The 25,492-nt window shown below is 39.2% G+C and overlaps 1 protein-coding gene across 1 annotated transcript; it reads right to left on the bottom strand.

Moving 5' to 3' along the window:
• Positions 1-5,173: 5,173 nt before the first annotated feature.
• GLO1 (glyoxalase I) lies at positions 5,174-25,047 on the bottom strand. Its single transcript, XM_029241674.1, has 6 exons — positions 24,888-25,047; positions 13,009-13,091; positions 10,077-10,217; positions 9,149-9,216; positions 8,344-8,433; positions 5,174-5,694 (listed from the first exon to the last, which is right to left on the bottom strand). The coding sequence occupies exons 1-6, from the start codon at positions 24,969-24,971 to the stop codon at positions 5,606-5,608; spliced, it is 555 nt and encodes a 184-aa protein (XP_029097507.1). The 5' UTR covers positions 24,972-25,047; the 3' UTR covers positions 5,174-5,605.
• Positions 25,048-25,492: the final 445 nt, after the last annotated feature.

The following is a 25,492-nucleotide window of genomic DNA, read 5'->3' as shown; positions in this document are numbered from 1 at the left end:
TCATGCTGTTTTGATTACTGAAGGCTTGTGGTAAGTTTTGAAATCAGAAAGTGTGAATCCTCCAACTTTATTCTTCTTTTTCAAGATTGTTTTGTCTATTTGGGGTCCCTTGAGATTCCATGTGAATTTTAGTTTGAATTTTTCCATTTCTGAAAAAAAGTCATTAAGATTTGGATAGGTTTTTAATTGAATCTGTAGGTTGCTTTGGGATTAATCCCATTACTTTTAAGCTTTGGTTGCTGCCCTGTTACTTTGGACAAGAAGAATCACCATTCTGGCAGTAGCAAGTGACCCTTATCATTAGGAAGAAGTGTGGCTGCTGCTACACAATGGGGGCAGCTAGGAGTATGCTTAGCATCCATGTGACCCACTTAGGTGCCTGTTGGTATGCTCATGCCCAGTTTTAAAGGCAAATGGACAAGTGCAGCAACCCTGGCTGGTCTGAAAAGGACATGTCATCCAGGGGCTCAGACCCCTCAGAGATGACAGTCTGGGTCACTCCACCAGGGTCACCACCTATATACTAGCAGAAGTGCTAGCCAAGGATGGTTTTGTTTGTTCTTTTCCTTTAGGTGTAAGGTTAGATTGAGATTTCTTATTTCCTGAGGTAGGCCTGTATAACCATAAACTTCCCTCTTAGAACTGCTTTTGCTGTAACCCATAGATTTTGGATCATTGTGTTTCCATTTTCATTTGTCACCAGATATTTTTTAATTTCCTCTTTGATTTCTTCAGTGACCCACTGGTTATTGAGTAGCATATTGTTTAGTCTCCATGTTTGTGTTTATTGCAGTTTTTTTCTTGTAGTTGATTTCTAGGCTAAGAGACTAGATCTTAATCATTCCCATCACAATAAAGAATTGATTATTATGTGACATGATAGAGGTGTTACTAACCCTATGGTGGTATCAAATCAACATACTGCACACCTTAAACTTACACAATGTTATGTCAATTAAAAAATTATAACATCTGCTTTTATCTTCTGGGCCTAGAACTTCCATTTTACTTATTTGTATGTATAATTTTAATATTCACTGGGGACAAAACTACCCTATAAACAGAAAGAATATTATTCTTTTATTCAAAACCTCCACGAGAATGGATCACTATTTTGGAAAATGATGTTTCCAACAGTAACATCATTCAATTTCTTTGAGTGACCAATAAAACACACATGTTATCAGTATGCATTTAAAGTTGTAACACTGGTACTTCCCTGGCGGTTCAGTGGTTAAGACTTCGAGGGCACTGCAGGGGGCATTGGTTTGATCCCTGGTTGGGGAACTAAGATTTCCCCATGCCACGTGGTGTGGCCAAAAAAATAAATAAGTAAATAAAGTTGTAACATTATAGCTCTTCAGGAATCATGAATTTAGTCTCTATTTTAAAATACCAAATAGAGTTATCAGTACGCTATTGAACAGTTTTACTTCTTCCATATATAAGAGAAAGCACCTGACTACTTCATTCTTTTCTAGTGTAGTAGTATCTGGGCATTTACATATTGAAATGCATATTTTATTAAAAATTGATTTATTTCTCCTTTTTATTACAATAAAGGCATTGGACTGATCCTTTTTGAAACTGTGTATATAGGTAAGTTATATATGAATTTTGTTTTAGGATAGCGGGTGCGATAGATGTTATAAACATTCCCATGTTATAAGGAGGGTTTGCTAAGTCTGATATAGTTGAGAACCACAATCTCAGAACAAGTTCTTTGAGGGCAGGAAATGTGTTCTGATTTTTTACAGCACCCTTGCACCCACTAAGTTCTCAATATTTAATTTCACCCTGTTGCAGTTTCTGTTTCGCCTTTTCAGAAGCCCTTATTTGCTCCTCCATTCTGGCAGTTTCAGTTTGGATGCGATGTCTACCCTCATGTAGGTAACTGCAGTAAATATGATCTAAGTCAGAGTGGTCTCAGTCCCTCTGTCAATGATTAGAGCCAAGCGAGTGACCCAATTCTGGTTTGAGACATAAGGAGAATTCTGCTGATGAGCTTTGAGAAAGGTTTTACACTCATTAAAGACACAAAAGGAAAAACAGGTTATTTTCTTTCACTGGACATTGTACAGTGACACCTGGAATCATAGTAGGCGTTTTTTTTTAATTAATTAATTTATTTATTGTTGGCTGCGTTGGGTCTTCATTGCTGTGCACGGGCTTTCTCTAGTTGCAGTGAGCCGGGGCTACTCTTTGTTGTGGCTCACGGGCTCTAGAGTGCAGGCTCAGTAGTTGTGGCACACGGGCTTAGTTGCTCTGCGGCATGTGGGATCTTTCCGGACCAGGGCTCGAACCCGTGTCCCCTGCATTGGCAGGCGGATTCTTAACCATTGTGCCACCAGGGAAGTCCTCATAGTGGGCGTTTTTGATCACAGGTATTATTAGCCCCCCAAACAACTGCTGAGAATGACAGTTTGGCAAAGATAGAAGGAAACCAGAGTGCCTGATAGTTCTGAGCCCTCTATCAACTAATTCCAGAACCTCTGAAGTGCTTGTTACATCTGATAGAGTTAGGACTTTTCTTTCTTTTTTTTTTTTTTGTGGTAGGCGGGCCTCTCACTGTTGTGGCCTCTCCCATTGCAGAGCACAGGCTCCGGACGCGCAGGCTCAGCGGCCATGACTCATGGGCCCAGCCGCTCCGCAGCATGTGGGATCTTCCCAGACCGGGGCACGAACCCGTGTCCCCTGCATCGGCAGGCGGACTCTCAACCACTGCGCCACCAGAGAAGTCCAGGTCTTTTCTTATTGTCAGCAGCATGCATCTTTACCGATATAACCCTCTTCACAAGCAGTTGTGTTGCCAAGGAATATTTATATACACTGTACGCAATCCTGGTCAGAATGCTATATGGGGAAGCCGTAGCGATTCTCTCACAGTCATCAGCTCCTATTCAGACCATATGTATTATAACTGTGTCTCATGTAGGGCTCATGAGCAACTGATTTATTTTACATTAACAGTAAGCTATACAGTCTGGCTGTCCAATAATGGAAAAGAAGAAAACTTATTGTGCTCTAATTCACCCTTTCATGTCACTGATGCTCAGATAAATTAATTTAGAAGTGAATTGTTCTAATCCCTAGCAAGGCCCAGTGATACAATACATATTTTTTCAATGCATACAGGGATCAGATTTAAAGAGTAGCAAGGGCTATCTTTTGGCAAGTTTTACTTAGCAAGTAGAGAAGGCTTCTTTCTGAGGAAAAAAGGTTTAAATGACTAAATTTATGAATCTAATAACCCTCCCACTTGGTAATGCTAGTACCCAAAATGTACCAGCACTGGTTTCCATGACTCATTTTTGATATTTGTCTTCTCTTCTTCTCTGCACTTTTTCTACCAAAATCCTTTATCCATTTACTTTCCTCTTCTCATCTTCCCGACCCTTCCTTATCCATAGAAATTATGTGCTTTGCCTGATGTATAGAATTACAACTATTCCCAGTTCTCAATGAGTCTGCAAGCCCCTTCAAAAATCCTTGCAGTACTCCCCAAGGGCAGATTTCTTTTTTAAAAAGAACATGCTGCATAGAAGTTTACAAATTAAACAGTCTTTTCTAAAATTTTATTTTACTTCAGTCTATAAGTACTGCTTTTTCTTTGAACTGCTCGCATAAATCCATTCCATCCAAAAAGGAAATGAAAGTGCTTCTAGCAGTGTAAGCGCAGTTGGCAAGGCCTATCCAAAGGTCTTCCACTAGAGTCCACAAAAAATCCAAATGTAGTTAAACCACAAACTGGATGTTCTTATTATCTATGCCATAAGAGATTTTCAAAATCAGTTTGTTTTTTAAAACCTATCAAATGTCAGTCATGGGGCTTTCCTGGTGGCGCAGTGGTTGAGAATCTGCCTGCCAATGCAGGGGACACGGGTCCAAGCCCTGGTGTGGGAAGATCCCACATGCCGCGGAGCAACTGGGCCTGTGAGCCACAATTACTGAGCCTGTGCATCTGGAGCCTGTGCTCCGCAACAAGAGAGGCCGCAATAGTGAGAGGCCCACACACCGCGATAAAGAGTGGCCCCCACTTGCCACAACTAGAGAAAGCCCTCGCACAGAAACGAAGACCCAACACAGCCATAAATAAATAAATTTTAAAAATTAAAAAAAAAATGTCAATCATGGCAGGGAAGACCACTGAGCTGATTTCTGGTAACTAAGTTATGTTATCACTGAACATAATTTATCCTAAATGATTACTGGCATCTGGAAGACCTTGGGGTAGGGGCTCTTCACAAGAAACACAAGCACCACTTGCACAGGGACAACCAGGCATCCCCAGAGCAGCCGCATTCTCCAGACTTCCTCCACTGCTTCTTCCTCACCGTGGTACTCAGGCTCGAAAGCTGAGAGGACAATGCTCAAACTCTTTGAAGGTTTTTACAAAGAACACTAGTGAAGAAGGTACTGTGAGGTACTAATTTTTTTCTAATTTATTTATTTTATTTATTTTATTTTTGGCTGCATTGGGTCTTTGTTGCTGCACGCGGGCTTTCTCTAGTTGTGAGCAGGGGCTACTCTTCGTTGCTGTGCGCAGGTTTCTCATTGCGGTGGCTTCTCTTGTTGCAGAGCACGGGCTCTAGGCACGCAGGCTTCAGTAGTTGTGACTCACGGGTTGTAGAGCGCAGGCTCAGTAGCTGTGGCACACGGTCTTAGTTGCTCCGTGGCATATAGGATCTTCCCGAACCAGGGCTTGAACCCGTGTCCCCTGCATTGGCAGGCAGATTCTCAACCACAGCGCCACCAGGGAAGCCCCAAGGTACTAATTTTTGAGGTATAATCTAAATACTAAAAATGATAATGAGATCTTGAGTCCTTAGCCTATTTATATTGCCTTGGATTCATTAAAGTTATTTTGCATGTCCAGCCTACTTTCTATCTCACAGGATACTGTGGAGGATTAAGGGAGATAAAGTATGTGACAGCCTAGTCTGTGTTTGCATACCCAGTATGTAATATTCCCATCCTCTTCCCCATCCCAAAATAAAGAGGTTAGTCCTTCAACTTTCAAAGTAGTTTGTAACGAAGAAGAAATTAGTTTTTCTATCCACATCCTTGTCAGCATAATTCTGAATTTCTCTCAAGAGTAACTTTTCTTTTGTAAAATAAACTTTATACTATTTGAAATATACATGAAGCTTCATTTTTGTTTGGGGTTCTTTACTTCCCATTCTGAAGTTACTTCTGAGGAATTGAAACCTCAGAAGGTAATCACAACAAAACATATTAAGTGGTTGTTTTTTTTTTTTAAATGATGATTCAAAGGCAGACTTGTAGACTTGTATCTCGTCAGAAGATAGAAGGCAAAATGCAGCCTCTGAACGGAATTGTTCTAATTATTGCCTAAAAAAGTAGTTATATAGCTACATTCAAGGACATAAGACAAAGCACTACTTTAAAACTAGAATGACTGAACAGTTAGATGAAAAACATAGCTGAAATAGGAAAAGGAAATAGACTTAAGAACAATTTGAATTGAGACAATAATCCATCAGTCCTAGTTGCTTCTGTTAAATGAATATCTTGAATCACATTGTCTCCTTTTTTACCTTCCACAATGTCTTCACTGAAATCTCAAAGCAGCATTCTCACAGAGCTAAATAATAGTTATCATTTTGTTAGGATTCAAAATTTCAATCCAGTAGCCATCAGGATCTTGAATAAATGCCAGGCCTTTCATTTTACCTGTAAAACAAAATGATTTTCATTATTGAAAAGACTTTAAAAAAAAACCTTAAAACTTTAAAATACATTTTTTATTAATTCAATTTTTAATTTGCATTTTAGTTAATTATATTGTTTTGTTTATAGTTTTAACTTAAAAAAATTCTATTGTCGGTGTTGCCCAGATGCACGATTTTCAGAATGACATATTTTAGCTTCTACACACAGCTGTAAACCAACTCTCCTGAAATAAACTGTGGGACTGGCTGCACCTTGTAAGTCTCAGGTATTTATTTCACCTGCACATTATCACTTCATACTACTAGTTGAGTAGTCAAAGAAACTGTCTTATTTTAAAGAGGATAAAGGAAATAGATAGGTGCTCAAGGGAGGAGGTAGCATGGCTTATCTACACAGCCAAAGGACCGAGATGCTTAGGTCATACACTATTCTATGTAACCCAAGCTCTGCCAATCAGATTCTTTCTCCCAGGAATTCAAAACTGGGATTGAGAGGTTAGTAGGTCTAGTAGTAGAGTTCTTTGCTTAAATGGAAAAATGTGACCTCGGAAATTTGTTTTGGTACCAAGATGCTGAAGTAGTTTGACTCCTATCTCTGGCTCCTTTCTTCAAGATCAACCCCAGAGGAACACAGATTAAAAAAATAGGAAAAAAAAAAAAAAAGTACAATGCCCCTGAGGTGATAGTTGGGGAGAGGAACGGTGGGGGTGGGGTAGTGACTGTTTTAACCTGCTTTGTGTGGAAGGGGGTACTTTTGGCTGGACCACAAGGCTGTGGGAGAATAAACAGGAGTTTTGTTAGTTTGGCTCTTGCTTCTCCCAGTGCCTTGGGCATTAGCACCTACTCCCACCGGGTCGGGGTGGGGGGGTTGAAACTACTGGTTCAAATGTCCTCGGGAGTAGATAAGGGCAGAAAGACAGGTGGGTACCAACTGATCTCCCAGAGGTTTCACTTTCCCCACAACCAGGGTGAGGGAAAGACAATCCCAGAAGTGTCTCCTACTAATACTACTACTCCATCAGGGACAAATTGGGGGAAAAGGATCTGACTACAGAATGTGAAGTATTTGTTTAACTCTTATTTTCTCTCTCTGCTCAGCACATCTCCCTGAGAACATGTGGATTTTTAAGGACTGAGGTATGGCCTTCCCCCATTCACACTGCCTGATGTTTGGAATAGCTAATGGTTTCAGTATCAAAAAACAACAACAACAAAAAAACCTCTGAGACCAAAATAATAAGAATTTCAGGAATGTAACTATAAAACAAACAATGGATTATACATTCAAACAGAAGAACAATTATTAGATCAATGGGGACCAAGAACTATTAAAACATGTAAAAGCAACGAGGAATATTCAATACGACCAACACGAAACAAGAACAAGAAAATATTAAAGGAGCCCAGCAAAAATTCAGGATCAATATCATAATAGCTGAAATTAATTACATAATAGGTGAGAATACAGAAGATAAATATAAGAACGGATACATCTGAGGAAAAACTAGCTAACTGGTATGCCAGTTTGAAGAAATCTCCCAGAAGGAAGGCAAGGACAAAGAAATAACAAATATAAAAAGCCTCTAGAACAAAACAGAAGAAACTATATGAAGGAACACAAATCAGATTTTTCAGCAGCAACACTGGATGGGAAAAATAAGACAATATAGTTGTACTTTCAAGACTGAAGGAAAATAAACCTAAGATTTTATAGTCAACAAAACTGTCATTCATATGTATAAAGGCATGGTTCTGGGACATACAGAGCTTCAAGAGTTTTGCCTCACAAACCCTTTAAAAACAGTTTTGGTTGAGGTGCTTAATAAAGGGACAGAAAAATCTAAAAGATGCTGCAAGAGATCTATGGAGAAAAAATATATACCTTGATATATTTATTATCTTAAAATAAAAAGCCAAAGCTAAAGAAAAAGGAAAAATAAATCAATAATATCCCAGCCTGAGTAACAGCAACATAATGGAGGTAGAGGGAAGCAAGTTCTTTCCTTACTAGGGAGGAGGATATTTGGATATCAAATCTCCTAATTGAAAAAAAAAAAAGGATTGAAATGAAACAGTAAAATATTTCAAATGAAAATTAAATAATAAATTATGGTGGCAAAAACAGATCTAAATAAAATAATTATAATACATGTAAATTCAACAAAATCCAGATATATACTATGTCAAGCGATATATCTAAAACTGAAGGACACGCAAAGGTTGAAAAAGGATGAAAAAAAATTTCAGGAAATTATTAACTGAAGAGACTCGGTATAGTTACATTAACAGCAGATGAAACAGACTTTAAGGAACTTACTTTTTTGGGTGGTTAGATATACCCAAGAGAGCGAAAGCTGGTGGTCACTGAGAGAATGGTAGGGTCAAGGGGTGGAGAGAGAGCCTAGGTCCTTGACAGCTCTCTAGATCCTGTGACTAGTCCCATGTGAAGCCACCCTAGGTGCTGCCTTTCAGTTCCCTGAGATAACCAGGTATTCTTCCAATCATTTCCCTTCTTTCCTTAAGCTGGTTGGAGTAGAATTCCAAGTTACTTGCAACCAAAAGGATTTTACTACAACAGTACCCTCTGTGGGTACTTAGTAAATGTTATACAACTAAGCATAGGCCTGAAGAAAACAAGTAGCAGACTCACCATCATCAGGTTTCTTCACAAATTTGACTCCCAGTTCTTCAAATCTTTTACAAGCACCGTGAACATCAGGAACAGCAATTCCAATGTGACCTTAGGTAATCACCCCCAAAACAAGGCAGAGAGAAAGAAGGAAAAATTACAACAGGGTACCCATGTGCCACAAGTGGCTTCCAAAACTAGTTTATTTCAAAACATAAGGCATCTGAAAACAGCCTGAATCAAGCTGGTTCAAAACCTATAATACCTTAAAGAACAAGAATCTAACTGGCTGGGTATAATAAATTAATTAGTTGCTCTGAATTATAAATTATTTAACATAGCCCAGTACTGGCTCATAAATAGTTTGATCTGTTAAGAATAACCTACAACACAAAAGAGTAACCATTTACTCATGCTTAATCGGCTTATTATTGATACTGACTACATAGCAGCCAACTTAAATTGGTAATACTCTTGTTTTGGTTGAGAGATTTGAGATCAAGGCAGAAGTGTATGCTGGCAGAAATCGGGATTATTATTAACCATCATTTTTGGTTTTTTTGTTCTTTAAATTAAAACATCTACTGGAAATATAATACTGAAACTGAAAAGTAAAATCATTGTGAGAGAGTAAATGTAAAAAGTTTAGACTGAGATGATGAAATTAAACAACTCCTAAATAAAATCATTTGTGGAAAATAAAAATAACCATACTCCTAACAAATTGATTATACTTAATGTTTTAGATTGCTTACAATCATAAATAGGTACACAATGGAAAGATCACACAAATCCATGTTTATTACACACAAATAGGCAAACATACCAAATCCCCGAGGGTCTGAATTGCCACTGTGGTAACTCTGGGCTTCATCATCTTCAGTGCCCCAATTGCTACAAAAGGAGGGAAAACATAATTACAAGTGACCTGGAGAACAGGTATTCTGAAAAGAAAGCTGCAACAATCTTTGAAATCTTACCATGTATATATGCTACTTAATATACTTGGTCTAATCTCTGTTAACTGTAAATATTAAGTTTTCAACTATAGAAAGAGCAAAAGGGGAAAGAATGACTAAGGAGACAATAAAACTAGGCATCTGGATAAGAACAATAATTATAATAATAGCAACTATCATTTCTTGTGCTAAGTACTTTATACTTCTTTAAGTCCTCAGAACAGCTCCAAGGGCTAGATCTGAGTATCTCCATTTTATAAATGAGACTGCCACTTAGGGAGGTGATATAACTTGTTTAGGGTCGCAGAGCTATTGTCAGAGCCAAGACTCATGTCTAGGTCTTTCTGATTCCAGGGCTGTTTTGAATCAGGGGACACATTAAATCACACACCCTGTAACAAATGCTCTTTTGATAGTTTTTAGCGGGTGCACAGAAACAACATAAAGAATAAAAAAGAAAGAAGGGGAATGCCAATTTCAACAAAAATGCTGAAATTATGAAGACCTTACTTACAGTACCTAAACATTCATTAGCTACCGTTTGAAAAATATCTTGCCATTTCAGTCTTATATTCTCTATCTAAAAGGCAAATGATCTCACTTGCCCTATCCATGCCACAAGAGCAATACAAAGACCATAAGATCCATATAAAATACTCAAACATACTGTTACAAGTTGAAAGTGATTAGGCAGACCTGGTTTGAATTAAGCTGATAAGAAAGGAAAAAAAGTTAAAAAAAAATAAGCTTCAAAATAATGTAGAGTATATAAAAAAAATAAAAACTTATACTCACTGTGTCAGTTCAAGTGTAGCTTTTCTGGAGAATGCCCATGCTACTCTTTCATCTTTATCTTTTGGGATGTCATTTTTATCCTCATAAGCCAAGAAATACAGTGAAAATTTCATAGTGGGAAAATCTAATTTTTGGAGTAGTCTGAAATTAAACAACAACAAGTCTGAATCAATTAACAATAGGAAAAGCTGATTCATACTAAAATCAACATAACAATATTCAAGTTCTACTAAGAATAAGAGCTGTACATGGTGAGGCTATTTTGTTTTGGTTTGGTTTTTTTTGGCGGTACGCGGGCCTCTCACTGCTGTGGCCTCTCGCGTTGCGGAGCACAGGCTCCGGACGTGCAGGCTCAGCGGCCATGGCTCACAGGCCCAGCCGCTCCGCGGCATGTGGGATCTTCCCGGACCGGGGCACGAACCCGCATCCCCTGCATCGGCAGGCGGACTCTCAACCACTGCGCCACCAGGGAAGCCCGGTGAGGCTGTTTTAATAGAAAAAGCAAGGAAAATCAATTTTAAAAAGTCTCATTTAAAAAAATTTATTCATCTGTATATATCAGTGAAATAAAATTTTTTTTTAAATGGAAACTTTTGGGCTTCCCCAGTGGCGCAGTGGTTGAGAGTCCGCCTGCCGATGCAAGGGAAATGGGTTAGTGCCCTGGTCCGGGAAGATCCCACATGCTGCGGAGCAGCTAGGCCCGTGAGCCACAGACGCTGAGCCTGTGCATCCGGAGCCTGTTGCTCCGCAACGGGAGAGGCCACAACAGTGAGAGGCCCGCGTACCGCAAAAAAACAAAATAAAAATAAAAATGGAAACTTTTGTAATTCATCAATTCTTCAAATATAATGCAATTTAGTTGGATTTATGGTACTTGCTTATAAATGGCAAAAGGTATCTTCAAAAGAAAATTTTATTTATTTTTAGTGAAAAATATAACACATCACACCTTATTGTTCTTTCAGCTATACGGCATTGAGTTAAAGAAAAATAAATTTATTGAGTTCTTACTATGCCAAAACTCCTAGGAAACTGAGGATAGGTGTTAAGAGAGAAGGACAGATTAATATCACAAAAGACATGAATGTCAACAATAAAGTGGTTACAGTATCAAATACTGCAGAAAGGTCAGACAGGATTAGGTCTGAGAAGAGGTGAGCAGACATGGAAAGGTCCTGTGAGGGCAGTTTCAGCAGCATGCGACAGCAGAAGCTGGAGAATGGGAGGTGAGCAAGTGAAACAGTAAGTGGTGGTCTGCCTGTACAGATGGTCATGATGACGGGAAGGACAGCAAGAGAGCGGAGGGCAAGAATTATCCTAGAATAGAGAAGACTTAAGCTTTTTTGTAGGTTGAGGGGAAAGAGCAGTGGAAAAGGAGAGACTGATCATGAGAGTGCGTGATGAATTACTCATCCTGAGGTTCTGAGAAGATTCACTGAAGTCGTGGCCTCTAAACTGAGTTTAAAGAGGGTAAGATTATTTTGCAAGGAGTAGGGTAGAATGAGGATACACACAATACAATTTTCTTTAGATTATGGAGGATTAAATGCTCAAACATGACCCTCATTCAAAATCAACAAGAGGGAATCGTTGCAGCATAGCAAATGGAAAGTTTTCTAGAGTTCTGTTCCAAATCTTTTACTTATTACTGTCATGTTATATGCCTTGGCCCACTAAGAGCTATGTACTGACTCATCACAAATAAGATTTACTCTAACTTGTTTATAATGATGTATCAAACACCTCAAATACTCCAATTCTGAAAACTATCTCTGCACCTACCAAAGCAGACGGACCAATCAGATGGGAAATGGAACACCTGAACCTGTTTTAACTTGCTTTTCTCAGCTCAGCATATCTTTCAATATAATGTCAAGTTGTACCCTAGTTGGGGGCTCTTTAAAAACAAGGTCAACATTGGAGTTGATCAAACCTGGATTCAAATTCCAGCTCTGCCATGTGCCCACTGTGGAATCTTGGGGTCATTAAGTTAATGTCTTTAAGCTTTGGTTTCTTCCTTCCATGTAAAATAGGGATATAAGCTATCTCATAAACCTACTGTGAAGACAACGAAATGAGATATAAAGTGCCTGGCAAATAGCAAGTGTTCAGTAAATCTGGTTTCATTCTGCCCTTTAAATATGTCATAAATACATACAAAACTACTTTTTCTGGAAAGAATTATAAGAAACTGTTAACAGCAGTTATCTTTGAAGAGGACTGGGGGACGGAAGCTGTCACTTTTCACTTTGTATTTCTCAGAATTGGTCAGATTTTCTAACATAGACATATACTGTATTACTTGAAGTTTTCTCTCAATGTCAATGGAGGTTATCTAGGCAGTAAATTAAAGATTGTTTTATTCTTTATGTATCTATATTACCCAAAACAAATAAAAACCCTCATGTTATTTTGGGAAACAAATCAAGACAAAGAAATATGTCTTAAAGATTATAAGATCAGTGAATATTACCTATTCAGCAAAAGAGAACACATCCTATAAAAATGGAATAGACGGCCAGTTTACCTAAAACTTAGAAAATGAATGAGTTTACCTAAAACTCATTCATTTTCTAAGTATTGTGTCTTAATAGCTATATCTTTTCTGAAGTAAACAAGAGGCTAAAAGTGGCCATAACATCAAAACAGTCTGGACACATTAAGGATTTAACTGGCAGCTCTTAGAGAGAAGGGAGTCAGAGAAAATGCAAGTATTGGTGTCATGTTGCCCAGTGAGCCTGGCTGGGATAGAGGAGAGGAACCTGACAGAACCCCTAGTCAGTCAAGCCTAGTCCCAGACTCCTGGCCAAAAGGACTTTTGTGACCTTTGAAGCAAACTTTAATCCATTTTTACAATGGATCTGAAAACATTCCCTATATTTGCAAAGCTATGTATTTAAACATTATAGGCACCAATAAACAGTTTACTTACGTCATTCCAAGAATTCTAGTATAAAAGTCCAATGACTTCTTAGGATCCTTAATTCGCAGCATGGTCTGCTGCAAGAGAAAATCCTAAAGGGAAACAGTATATATTAAACACCTTTAACTTTTACTACTTGTTACCAACACTAATTTTGCTTCCTGTAACAAAATACCAACAGTCCACCATTGTAACACACTGTTTAAGAAGAAAGAAATTTTGTCCCCTCAGTCCATCACGGCTTTATTATTATTAAATACCTGTGTTCAGTCCATAAAGGCTATGTTCAAATCCAGGTACCTTAGTTACAGAGTTGTTTTTTTTGTTTGTTTGTTTGTTTTTTCTTTTCTGCAGATTCTGTGCCAAGTGCTGTAAAACAAGTTCAACAACCCTGTTTATCCTATCCCTATCCTTATGCTATCCTATCCCTATACCTATCCTACAATCTTTCTAAGAAGCAATTTGGATCTGAAGAGTCTTTAAAAGTCTTAAAGAGTTCATACTCATCGATCAAAATGTTGCCCTTCTAAAAATCTATGTAAGGAAATAATTAGAAACTTGGACAAAGATTTATGTATAAAGACATTCATCACAACATTTACACAGTAACTATGGTCCAGACACTGTTCTAAATGATTTACAGAAATTAACTTATATAATCTTCACAACTACTCTATGAGATAAGTATTATACCATCCCCATTTTACTGCTAAGAAAGTAAGTGGCAGAGAAAAAACTTCAGTCCAAACAGTTTGGTTCCAAAGTCCTTGCTTTCAACCACCTTGCTAACCTACCTCTAACAATGAAGAAATAGATAAATTATGACACAGGCATAATAGAATATATGAAGACATTTAAAACGCTGCTTTAGAAGCACTTGGACATGCTCATGGTATATGACATACACGTTATATGTCAATTTTATCTCAATAAAGCTGGAAAAAATAGTTTAAAAAATGGAAAGATACACCATTTTTCTGACTGAGAAGACTTAACATGATAGATTATTTCTAAGAAAACACAAATATAAACTCTAAAATCATTTTTAACTTGTAAAAAGGAGTCTATACATGCCAAAAAGATTAAAAGTATATTCAATGCTAGTGGAGTTATTCATAAAAAATAGAGGTGTGTAAATCCTTTGTTGCCAAAGTATTATTTGGACGATATAAAAAAACAAGCAGGGCTTGCTTTTTATAAAATGATCAAGTTATTCTATGCTCAGATAACAGTTTTCTTTTTATCACCAAGATATTCTGCTAACTCTCTGTAACAGAATACCTCTGCTACTTTTGATAAACACTTGAATGATCTTGGAAAAATGTTCCTTTCTTTAAAAGTTTCTAAAAATCACTGTTTATTGCTATGGTTCTAAAATATTGTTTGAAATAAATATATCTTGCATTTAAAAAAGACTAAAGTTGATGTCTTGTCTCATGAGACAGTTCTTAACTTTGTCTTTTCCTTATGCTCTAAATTCAGAATAATAAAAGATGTCTTTTATGCTCAAACTATCTTTGGGTTTTCTGGGATGATTACAAGGTAACAAAGATTTGCTCCTTTGCCTTATAAAAAGGAAGAATGATAGAAATAATCAGTCTTTTGTGAGGGTCGGGGTGGGCAATCTCCAAACCTAATTAATTTAAAACTACTGTGAAAAAACTTTAAAGGTACAATCAGGGAAATTTCTAGTACATGTACTACGTGCCTACAATGTAATCCTGACAAAACTATAAAAAGTGGAGCAGGGAGTGAACCAAAGGGTCAAAGTCAAGGTCCCTTTGAGCACCTCTAAATGGATTTTCTGGTATAAGATGTGAACTCAGGTAAAGCTTCACTTTTTACCCATGGATGGCCAATTGCTCCAGCACCATTTGTTGAAAAATCTGTCCTTTCTCCACTGAATTGCTTTTGCATCTTTGTGAAAAATCTGTTGGGTTTATTAGTGTGAGTCTATTTCTGGGCTCTCTACTCTTTTCCACTGATCTATGTCTATCTCTCTGACAATACCATGGAGTAATGATTACTGCAGCTATATAGTGAGTCTTAAAATCAGGTAGACTGATTCCTTCCACCCTGTTCTTTTCAAGATTTAGTTATGCTACTCTCTTTGCCTTCCACATAAATTTTAGAATAACCTTGACTATATCTAAAGAGAAAAGGTTTGATAGGGACTGTGTTAAACATGTATACCAATTTGTGGAGAACTGACATCTTTGCTATGCTGAGTCTTCCAATCATGAACACAGTATGTCTCTCCATTATTTAGATTTTGATTCCCTTTATCAACGATGTGTAATTTTCAGCATACAAATTCTGTACATGTTTGATAGATTTATACCTAGATATTTAATTTTGTTGAGCAATTGTAAATGGTATTGTATTTTTAATCTTGGTGCTCATGTGTTCTTTGCTAATATATAGAAATCCAATTGATTTTTGTATGTTTATCTTGTATTCTGCAACCTTGCTGAACTCACTTACTAGTTCCAGGGTTTTTAGACTCCTTAAGATTCCTATGTAGACAATCATGTCATCTGCAAATAGGGACAGTTTTATTTCTTTCTTCCAATCTGCCTGACTGTTATTTCCTTTTTTGCTTTACTGTACCAGCTGGAACTTCCAGCACTACGTCAAATAAGAGTGGTGAGAGCAAACTTGCCTTGTTCCCCCAAATTAAGGAGAAAGCATCACCATTTAGTATAACGTTAGCTCTTAAGTTTTTCATAGATGCTCTTTATCAAGTTGAGGAAGTTCCCTCCCATTCCTATTTTTTCTGAAAAAACAAAAGTGTTTAAATCATGGTGTTGAATTTTGTCATGTGATATTTCTTCTTTAGCTTCCTAATATGGTGAGTTACTGTGATTTTTTTTAATACTGAACCAGCCTTGCATACCTGGACTAAACCTCACTTGATCATGGTATGCGATTCTTTTTATATATCACTGAATTCTATTTGCTAATATTTTGTTAAGGATTTTTACATCCATACTTATGAAAGATATTGGTCTGTAATATCTGTTTTTTTTTGTACTGTCTTCACCTAGTTTTGATATCAGGGTAGTATGACAGCTTTATAAAATGAATAAAAGTGTTCCTTCCTCTTCAATTTTCTTGAAGGGATTGTGTAGAATTGATGCTAATTCTTCCTTAATGTTTGGAAGAATGCTCCAGTGAAATCATCTGGAACTGAAGATATTTTTTAAAAAAGATTATTATGAATTCAATTTCCTTATTTTATAGAGCTATTCAAATTATTTATTTCATATGGGTAAGTTATGGTAGTTGGTGTTTTTCAAGGAATCAGTGTATTTCATGTAAGTTGTCAAATTTATGTATGTAGAACTGTTTTCAGTATTCCCTTATCACCCTTCTCTTGTCTGCAGTCTGTAGTGGTATCCCCTATTTCATTCCTGATATTGGTAATTCGTGTCTTCTCTCTTTTCTTGTCAGTCTTGATACAAGTTTGTTAATTCTGTTGGTTTTTTTCAAAGAATCAGCTGTTTCACTGATTTTTTTCTAATTTGTTTTAAATTTCACTGATTTCTGCTCTTTATTATTTCCTTCCTTCTGTTTGCTTTGCGTTATTCTGCTCTTCTTTTTCTAGGTTCTTGAGGAGGAAACAAATTCTTGATTTAAGACATTTCCTATTTCCTAATATATGCATTTAATACTATAAATTTCCCTCTTAGCACTGTCTTAGCTGAGATGCTCTTTTCATTTTCATCCAGTTCAATGTAATTTTTAAAATTTCCCTTGAGACTTCCTCTTGATCCATGGATTATTTAGAAATGTGTTATTTAGTTTCCAAGTTTTTAGAGATTTTCCTGTTATGTTTCTGCTACTGATGTCTAGTTTGATTCTACTGTGGTTGAACATGCTCTATATAATTTCAATTATTTCAAGTTTGTTGAAGTTAGTTTTAGGGCCCATGATATGGTCTACCTTGGTATCTCTTCTGTGTGCACTTGAAAAAAAACTATACAGGCATACCTCGGTAATATCATGGGTTTGCCACCACTGCAACAAAGCAAAGATCACAATGAAGAGTCACACAGGGACTTTGTGGTCCAGTAGTTAAGACTCCACGTTCCCAGTGCAGGGGGTTTAATCCCTGGTCAGGGAACTAGATTCTGCATGCTGCAACTAAGAGCCTGCATGATGCAACTAAAGGAGCCCGCATGCTGCAACTAAAAGATCCCGCATGTTGCAATGAAGATCCTATGTGCCACAATTAAGACCCGGCACAGCCAAATAAATAAATATTAAAAAAAAAAGTCACAAATTTTTTGGTTTCCCAGTGCATGTATGTTTACTCTATATTGTAGTCTATTAAGTGTGCAATAGTACTATGTCTAAAAAAATGTACATACCTCAATTAAAAATACTTTATTGCTAAAAAATGCTAACCATCATGTGAGCCTTCAGTTGAGTTGTAAAGGTTACTGATCACAGATCACCATAACAAATATAACAGCGGAAGTTTGAAATATTGCAAGAATTACTAAAATGTGACACAGAGAGAATCAAGCAAATGCTGTTGGAAAAATAGCACCAACACGCTTGTTTCATGCAGGGTTGCAACAAACTTTCAATTTGTAAAAAAAACCTAGTATCTACAAAGTGCAATACAAACAAGGTATGCCCGTATTCAGTTGTTACTGGCTGTAATGTTCTATAAATCTTGATTAGATCTTGTTTATTGATGGTGTTGCTGAGTTTGTCTATATCCTTGCTAATTTTCTGTCTAGTTCAATCGTTGAGAGAGGAGTATAGTCTCCAACTAAAACTGTGGATTTTTCTTTTTCCTTCCATATATCAGTCTTTGCTTCACATATTTTTTGCAGTTCTATTGTTTGAGGCACACACATTTAGGATTGCTATGTCTTCTTAGTCAATGGACCCTATTATCATTATATAATGTACTTCTCTATGATAACTGTCTTTGCTCTAGAGTCTACTGCATTTGAAACAATATAGCCACTCCTGCTTTCTTCTGATTAATGTTTATATATCTTTTTCCATCCTTTTAGTTGCCTCTGTCATCACATTTGAAGTGAGTTTCGTGTAGACAGCATATAGGTGGGGCATGTTTTTATTTTTATTTTTCTTTCAGTTTTATTAAGATATAATTGACATACAGTATTATATAAGGTTAAGGTATACAGCATGACTTCAACTTACATATGTTGAGAAATGATTACCACAAATTTAGTTAACACCCATCACCTCACAAATAGATAACTTGAGGCATGCTTTTAAATCCACTCCACCAATATCTGTCTTAATTGGTATATTTACATCTAATGTAATTATTGAAATATTAGGGCTTAAATTGGCCATTTTATTTTTGTTTTCTGTTTGTCCTTTCTTTTTATCTTTGCCTTCTTGTGGGTCACTGGAATTTCTTTTTATAATTCCATTTTGATTTATCTATAGCGTTTTTGCATACACTCTTTGCATAGCTTGTGTGTGTGTGTGTGTGTGTGTGTGTATACCACCATGTTATTCCTAGGGTCTCAAGGTCCCTAGCCAGTCTGCCATTCTCTCTGCTTTTCAGAGTCCTCCTGTTTTTGTTTTATCTAAGCACAGCTTGTTTTATTGCATTTCACTTTGTTGCAGTTCACAGATATTGTTTTTTTTGTTTTTTGTTTTTTGTTTTTTTACAAAGTGAAGGTTTGTGGCAACCCTGTGTCCAGCAAGTCTGTCAGTGCCATTTTTCCAAGAGCATTTGCTCACTTTATGTCTCTGTGCCACATTTTGGTAATTCTCACAATATTTCAAACTTTTTCATTGTATTTGTTAAGGTGATATGTGATCAGTGATCTTTGATGATACTATTGTAATCCTTTCGGGGTGCCATGAACCATGCCCACATAAGATGACAAACTTAACTGATAATTGTGTGTGTTCTGACTGCTCCACTGATAGACCATTGCCCCATCTCTCTCCCTCTCCTCGGACCTCTCTATTCCCTGAGACACAATATTGAAATTAGGTCAATTAATAACCCTACAATGGCCTCTAAGTGTTCAAGTGAAAGGAAGAGTTGCATGTCTCTCACTTTACATCAAATGCTAGAAATGATTAAGCTTAGTGAGAAAGGTGTGTCAAAAGCTGAGACACGCTGAAAGCTAGGCCTCTTGCACCAGTTAGCCAAACTGTGAAAGCAGAGGAAAAGTTCTTGAAGGAAATGAAAAGTGCTCTTCCAGTGAACACACAAATGATAAGAAAGCAAAACAGCCTTATTGCTGATATGGAGAAAGTTTTAGTGATCTGGATAGAACAGCAAGCCAGCCACACCATTCCCTCAAGCCAAAGCCTGATCCAGAGCAGGGCCCTAACTCTCTTCAATTCTAGAAGGCTGTGAGAAGTGAGGAAGCTGCAGAAGAAAAGTTTGAAGTTAGCAGTGGTTGGTTCATGAGGTTTAAGGAAAGAAGCCAGCTCCATAACATAAAAATACAAGGTAAAGCAGCAAGTGCTGATGTAGAAGCTGCAGCAAGTTATCCAAAAGCTAAGATAATGAATGAAGGTGGCAACACTAAACAACAGATTCTCAGTGTGGATGAAATAGCTTTATATTAGAAGAAGATATCACCTAGGACTTTCATAGTTAGAGAGAAGTCAATGCCTTCAAAGCTTCCAAGGACAGGCTGATTCTCTTGTTAGGAGCTAATACGCTGGTGACTTGAAGTTGAAGCCAATGCTTATAACCATTCTGAAAATCCTAGGGTTTTTAAGAATTATGCTGGGAACTTCCCTGGTGGCGCAGTGGTTAAGAATCCTCCTGCCAATGCAGGGGATACGGGTTTGATCCCTGGTCCGGGAAGGTCCCACATGTCGCGGAGCAACTAAGCCCGTATGCCACAACTACTGAGCCTGCGCTCTAGAGACTGCGAGCCACAACTGCTGAGCCTGCATGCCACAACTACTGAAGCCCACACGCCTAGAGCCCGTGCTCTGCAACAAGAGAAGCCACCGCAATGAGAACCCTGTGCACCGCAATGAAGAGTAGCCCCGCTCACCACAACTAGAGAAAGCCTGCATACAGCAACAAAGATACACCACAGCCAAAAATAAATAATATATATTTTTTAAAAAGCTACAACAGTGGCAAAAAAGTTTGACTTTGTGTCCTACCTTTCAAATTCTCTTTCTAGTGATGAAGACACTCATTTCTCTAGAACTGTTGCTAAGGAGCTTTACATATTAAATCTTACTCAGAATCAAAATCAAAATCTCCATTGCCTCTACCACCTTCCATCTTCAGAAAAGGGAAGTTTCAATCTTGCAGCCATACCTCTAACCTCAGCTCTGGTTTTACATCTCCATCCAGTCTACTCAACATTTCCACCTGAGTCAAAATATCAAATTAATTACAGCCCAAATAAATATTCCCTCCTACATCACCAACAGGGAATGCCTCTAGAATGCCTCTAGAATCTGACTTGGGTGTCAGCCCAAGTCAGACCCCTGAAGTCTTCTCAGATTCCTTCCTCGCCACTCCCTCTGTAATCCAATCCAAGTGTCCCATCAACCTGACTGCTCAAGTCCCTCTGGAATCTTTCTCCTTGCCTTTCCAAAGATCACTACTACCTTGCTCATGTCCTCTCTACTTCCTGCCTAGACGACTGTCAAAGCCTGCCTGGTCTCTCTGCTTCTTGCAGGCTAACCCAAATGCAATCCAGAGTGATCTTCCTATAATGGTACCAGACTGATCTTTCTATAACAAAAGGCCAACTGTGTCATTTCTAGGTTAAAAATCAATCCTTCAGGCGCTTCTCTGGTGGCTCAGTGGTTAAGAGTACACCTGCCAATGCAGGGGACACAGGTTCGAGCCCTGGTTCAGGAAGATCCCACATGCCACGGAGTGGCTGGGCCCGTGCACCACAACTACTGATCCTGCGCTCTGGAGCCCGGGAGCCACAATGGGAGAGGCCGCCGCAGTGAGAGGCCCATGTGCCACGGCGAAGAGTGGCCCCTGCTCGCCACAGCTGGAGAGGGCCCGCACACAGCAACGAAGACCCAATGCAGTCAAAAATAAATAAATAAAATCTATTTTTAAAAAAAAGATGTTAAAAAAAAAATCAGTCCTTCAGTGGTACCTCACAACTTTTAGAAGAAAGTCCCCAAAGGAAGCACATACAGTTGCTGCATACTTCTCTAACTTCATCTTTTATTACCACTCCACTAAACTGGTCACCTTAAATGGTTTTGATTTCATACCTTTATCAGTTAAAAAAAAAAGAGCATGCCCCATCATAAATGTATATATATTTTAATTGTATACACAGAGAAATATACATAAATAATAATAAAATAAAATAATAATAAAGCATATATTAAAAAAAACATATTTACCAAACAGAAATCTTCACAGGATGAGAAAAACAAATGAACCAAGTGGGAATGTTCATATTTTCTTTGAGCATCCCAATGACTGTTTTATGTACCTTCCCCTTAACTCCTATTGCCTATAACTTCAGTCTCACTGTATACCTGTAGGTCCCTGCATCAGCTCTCTGATGTCACCGTGCTTTTATGTATACTATGGTTCTCTCTGCCGAGAACAGTCATTCATCCATCTGGCCATTGTCCTTCTTCCTTCCTTGCCATTCGTTCTTCCCTCAACCCCTACCCGCAACTCTGCCTAGCTACCTCCTTTGATTTGGAAAAACCCAGCTTAAGTGTCGCCAACACTGAAAGTTTTCCCTGACCTCATCATTTACCACTCAGATGGGAAGGGACTCCAAATAATTTTATCAAAGGACACTGATAGACAGTAAAAAGAATGTATTTCAGGAGATCACTACTTGGGAAAAGAAGCACTTGGCCTTTGAAGAAAGTTAGCTAAGTAAGACAGCCCAGAAGGTGGTGCAGCCGTACATTCTTTAGTCTGCCTTTATGACAAAGATGCAAATAATCAACAAACAAGTTGGCTTTCTATCACTGCTGTTCTCTCTTCTTTCCAAACCAGGCCCTCATCACTTTTCTCACCTTCTGGAAGAGGCTTTTAGGTGTTCTCATCACCTCCAGGCTTGGATCCCTCCAATCTATTCTGTAGAATGATTTGAATCCCTTAGTGATTCCCCACTAACTATATAAAATTCGATTTTCTTAGAAGTAACATTCTAAGCTCTCTCCATGACCCGGCTCCAACCTACCATTCTAGTCTTCTCTACCACTGCTCCACCACTTAGATAACTTGAACGTGAACCAAAAACAAGGTAACTCATTTCTCCAGAACATGCTCCACATTGCTTCTTTCTGCCATCTCACCACATTTTTGCTCAGATGTTTCCCCCACCTAGAATGCCCTCCCATGTAACCGTCTCCCATGTGATGTTGGGACCCCATCCATCTTTCAAGGCCTAGACTCACCCCCACCTTCTGCTTGACGCATTCCCTGGTATCCACAGTTGAAATACAACCTTGAATTGTATTGCTTTTCATAGTTTAAAGATCATAGATACATTTTATCCTTATAGCAGCTTTGTTTACACCCTGCTAAGATCACTATAGCCAATGATAGAATTGGGGATTCAAACGTAGGTCTTCAGCCTCCAAATACCCTGTGTATACCACAGATGCCACCTTTGAAAATCTCTACTTTCTGCGCTCCCACGGTGCTTTATAATTTCAAAAGCACATAATCCCAGTTCCATCTTATGTTAGAGTTGGTGTATGTTTGGTGAAGGGAGGAACTTCATCTTGTTCATTTGAATGTCCCCCAAGGTATCTACCATGCTCTCTACATACAGCAGATGAGCAGTGATCAGGCTGAATTAATTCACTTAGGTTTTCTACTTTCCTTCATGTCAAGTTCCAAAATTACTGCTGTAGTCAGTACTCTAGAAGCACAATAGGGAGTGTGGGTTCCCCGCTAGGCAAATTACTCAACACCTCTGTGCCACTGTCTACTTATATATAAAATGGAGATAATTATGCCTTTCTCACAGGGTTGTTGTGAGGATTAAATCAAGTAATGTACTTAAAATAACAAACCGGGGCCTGGCACACTCAGTATATCCCAGCTGCTATTGTATACTCCATTTTATGTCCCCCATATGGTGCTTCTAGTGTGCAAAACGACTAATCTCAAAAAATAATTACTGGGACTTCCCTGGAGGTCCAGTGGTTAAGACTCCATGCTCTCAATGCAGGGGCACAGGTTCGATCCCTGGTCAGGGAACTAAGATCATGCATACCACATGGCATGGCCAAAAACAAAAAAAAAACAGAAAAAACTTCAAATCAAGAGAAATTGACATAAATTAAGAGTGTGTAGGACTTCCCTGGTGGCAAGAATCCGTCTGCCAATACAGGGGACATGGGTTTGAGCCCTGGTCCGGAAGATCCCACACGCCGCGGAGCAACGAAGCCCGTGAGTCACAACTACTGAGCCTCTGCTCTAGAGCTGGCGAGCCACAACTACTGAGCCTGCGAGCCACAACTACTGAAGCTCGCACGCCTAGAGCCCGTGCTCGGCAACAAGAGAAGCCACCGCAATGAGAAGCCCGTGCACCGCAACGAAGAGTAGCCCCCCGCTCTCCGCAACCAGAGAAAGCCTGCTTGCAGCAACGAAGACCCAACGCAGCCAAAAAAAAAAGGTGTAAATTAAGAATGCAAAGAATTGTACTCAATCAATTTTATCAAGCTCTCCTTGAAATATTTTTTTTAATAGTCCAGTACATAAAATGCCCAGTTACCTGGGAAATTAATTTACACTGAATAACTCAATCTATATTATGTGAAATAACAAGGTATTAACATTAAAGAGTATAAAAAGTAAGATTAAGTGTGAGAGGAAATGTATATATTTACTTCTTCCCTCTTAATTTTGCAGTGACTAACATTTTTCCTAAGCTAAGTACTACCAGGTGCTAGTCAAAGGATTTAGCAATTAGAAGTGTCTGACTCTCCACCCTGAAGGCAAAGAGCAAGAAGGGACTAAAGTCACCAACCGGTCTTAGAGGTCTGTACAAAGCACATACTCAAACGTCAAGGATTTTAGAACTTCCCCAGTCAAATGAATACATACAAAGGCGTTTTCTGACAGTGACGAGTACACTGGAGTAAACCCCCGGAGCGGCTGCCCGGTCTGATCTCGACAACGCCCGGAGGCACCACACCTGAGTGAGTTACAATGGCTCTCAGTATAGACCTGTTAAGCAAGCTGAAGGGATGAGAGCCTTCATATGCAACTGGTCATTCCTCTTACTGGGTCTCAGCTGCAATGAGATGGTCTGTGAAGGAATTTCCAAGATTCCCTTCGGATCTAAGCTCCATGATTCTGCCATCTCTCCTGGGGCCACCGAGCAAAGTGTGGCCGTGAGCAACCGGAAAGGCCAACCCAAAGGGAAATTCTGGGCGCGGCTAAGGTCAGGAGCTATCAGATTGGTTTGGAGGAGTTAAACGCGGAGCCAGGACAGTTACAGAAAATGATCCCGGCTGGGAAAAGCCGACCCGTAGACCTTCGAACGTAGACTGGAGTTCAGAAACTTCTTTTCTTACCCTCCACCTCTACTGCCCTGGGGAACACGCACACCCACAGACAAGAGCTCTGACCCTGTGTTAGCCATGGTTTCCTGTTACCGTCCCAAATCATGCAAGTTAAAGCAAGCAGGATCGCAGCCTTTCAAACAACTTGAAGAAACGGACCCTCTCCAGATCCCCCACTGGACACCACTGGCCCTCTTCCCAGCCCACTCCGATCCGCCCAAGGCGGGCAGAGCTGCAGTGGTGGTAGGATGGGGTTCGAATCCAGAGTTCGAATCATCCAGCCCAAGCGAGGCCTGGTTGAACCCAAGGGACTGCTCCCTCCTTGGGGTCCCAGTCGCGCCACGCACGGCGGGCCCCGACTCTGGAGAATTAGGTTCTGCGCCCACCTTGGTGCTGGGGTCCGGGTCTTTGCAGCAGCCGAGGGCGGCCTCATCGGTGAGGCCGCCGGACGCGGGCAGCGGTTCTGCCATGGCCGCACTGTTGCAACGCGGACGAAGGTGGCCAGGAACGCAGCAGCTACTCTCACTCTGCCGACCGCGAAGCTCCCTTCACCAGCGCCCGCAAGACGGCACCACGGGGTGGGCGGCCGCTGAATTCCAGCCAATTGCTACGCGGAGGGCAAGTTGGCTGTCTGCTGATTGGGTCCCAGTGAGTCAGCGCCTCGGGCCACAGCGCTCAACACCCAAGACTACAATTCCCAAGGTGCCTTGCGTATGATGGAGGGCACCTTGAGGTTAAAAAAAAAAAAATCCAAACCGGCCAATTTGAAAGCGCGTTTCTCGCTGTTGCTTGATGACCTAATTTTGTTTCTGTTTAACTGTTAAAGTTCAGTAACCACCCATACCTCAGGGCTGCAACGTGGTAGGAAATACGAATCTGATGGAAAGAGAATTGGGAGTTATGAATTTTAAATTATAAGGATCCAAAACTATTTTCTCACTTTAAGCAGCACAGGATAATTAAAACAACTCTGACTTAGCCAGAGACCTAG

Source organism: Monodon monoceros, unplaced genomic scaffold (assembly GCF_005190385.1).
Source record: "Monodon monoceros isolate NGI ecotype Baffin Bay Population unplaced genomic scaffold, NGI_Narwhal_1 Super_Scaffold_3, whole genome shotgun sequence".
Lineage (NCBI taxonomy): Eukaryota > Metazoa > Chordata > Mammalia > Artiodactyla > Monodontidae > Monodon > Monodon monoceros.
The sequence above is the reverse complement of the archived record's forward strand: the minus strand, read 5'-3'. Positions and strand labels throughout refer to the sequence as shown.

Bases quoted from the DNA above. Each gene is read 5' to 3' on its own strand.
- GLO1 (XM_029241674.1), bottom strand. From the start codon at position 24,971: ATGGCAGAACCGCTGCCCGCGTCCGGCGGCCTCACCGATGAGGCCGCC. The intron at 13,092-24,887 runs GTGGGCGCAGAA...GTTTCCCTTTAG, and splicing joins ACCCGGACCCCAGCACCAAG to GATTTTCTCTTGCAGCAGAC. The intron at 10,218-13,008 runs GTAAGTAAACTG...GTTTAATTTCAG, and splicing joins ACTAGAATTCTTGGAATGAC to ACTACTCCAAAAATTAGATT.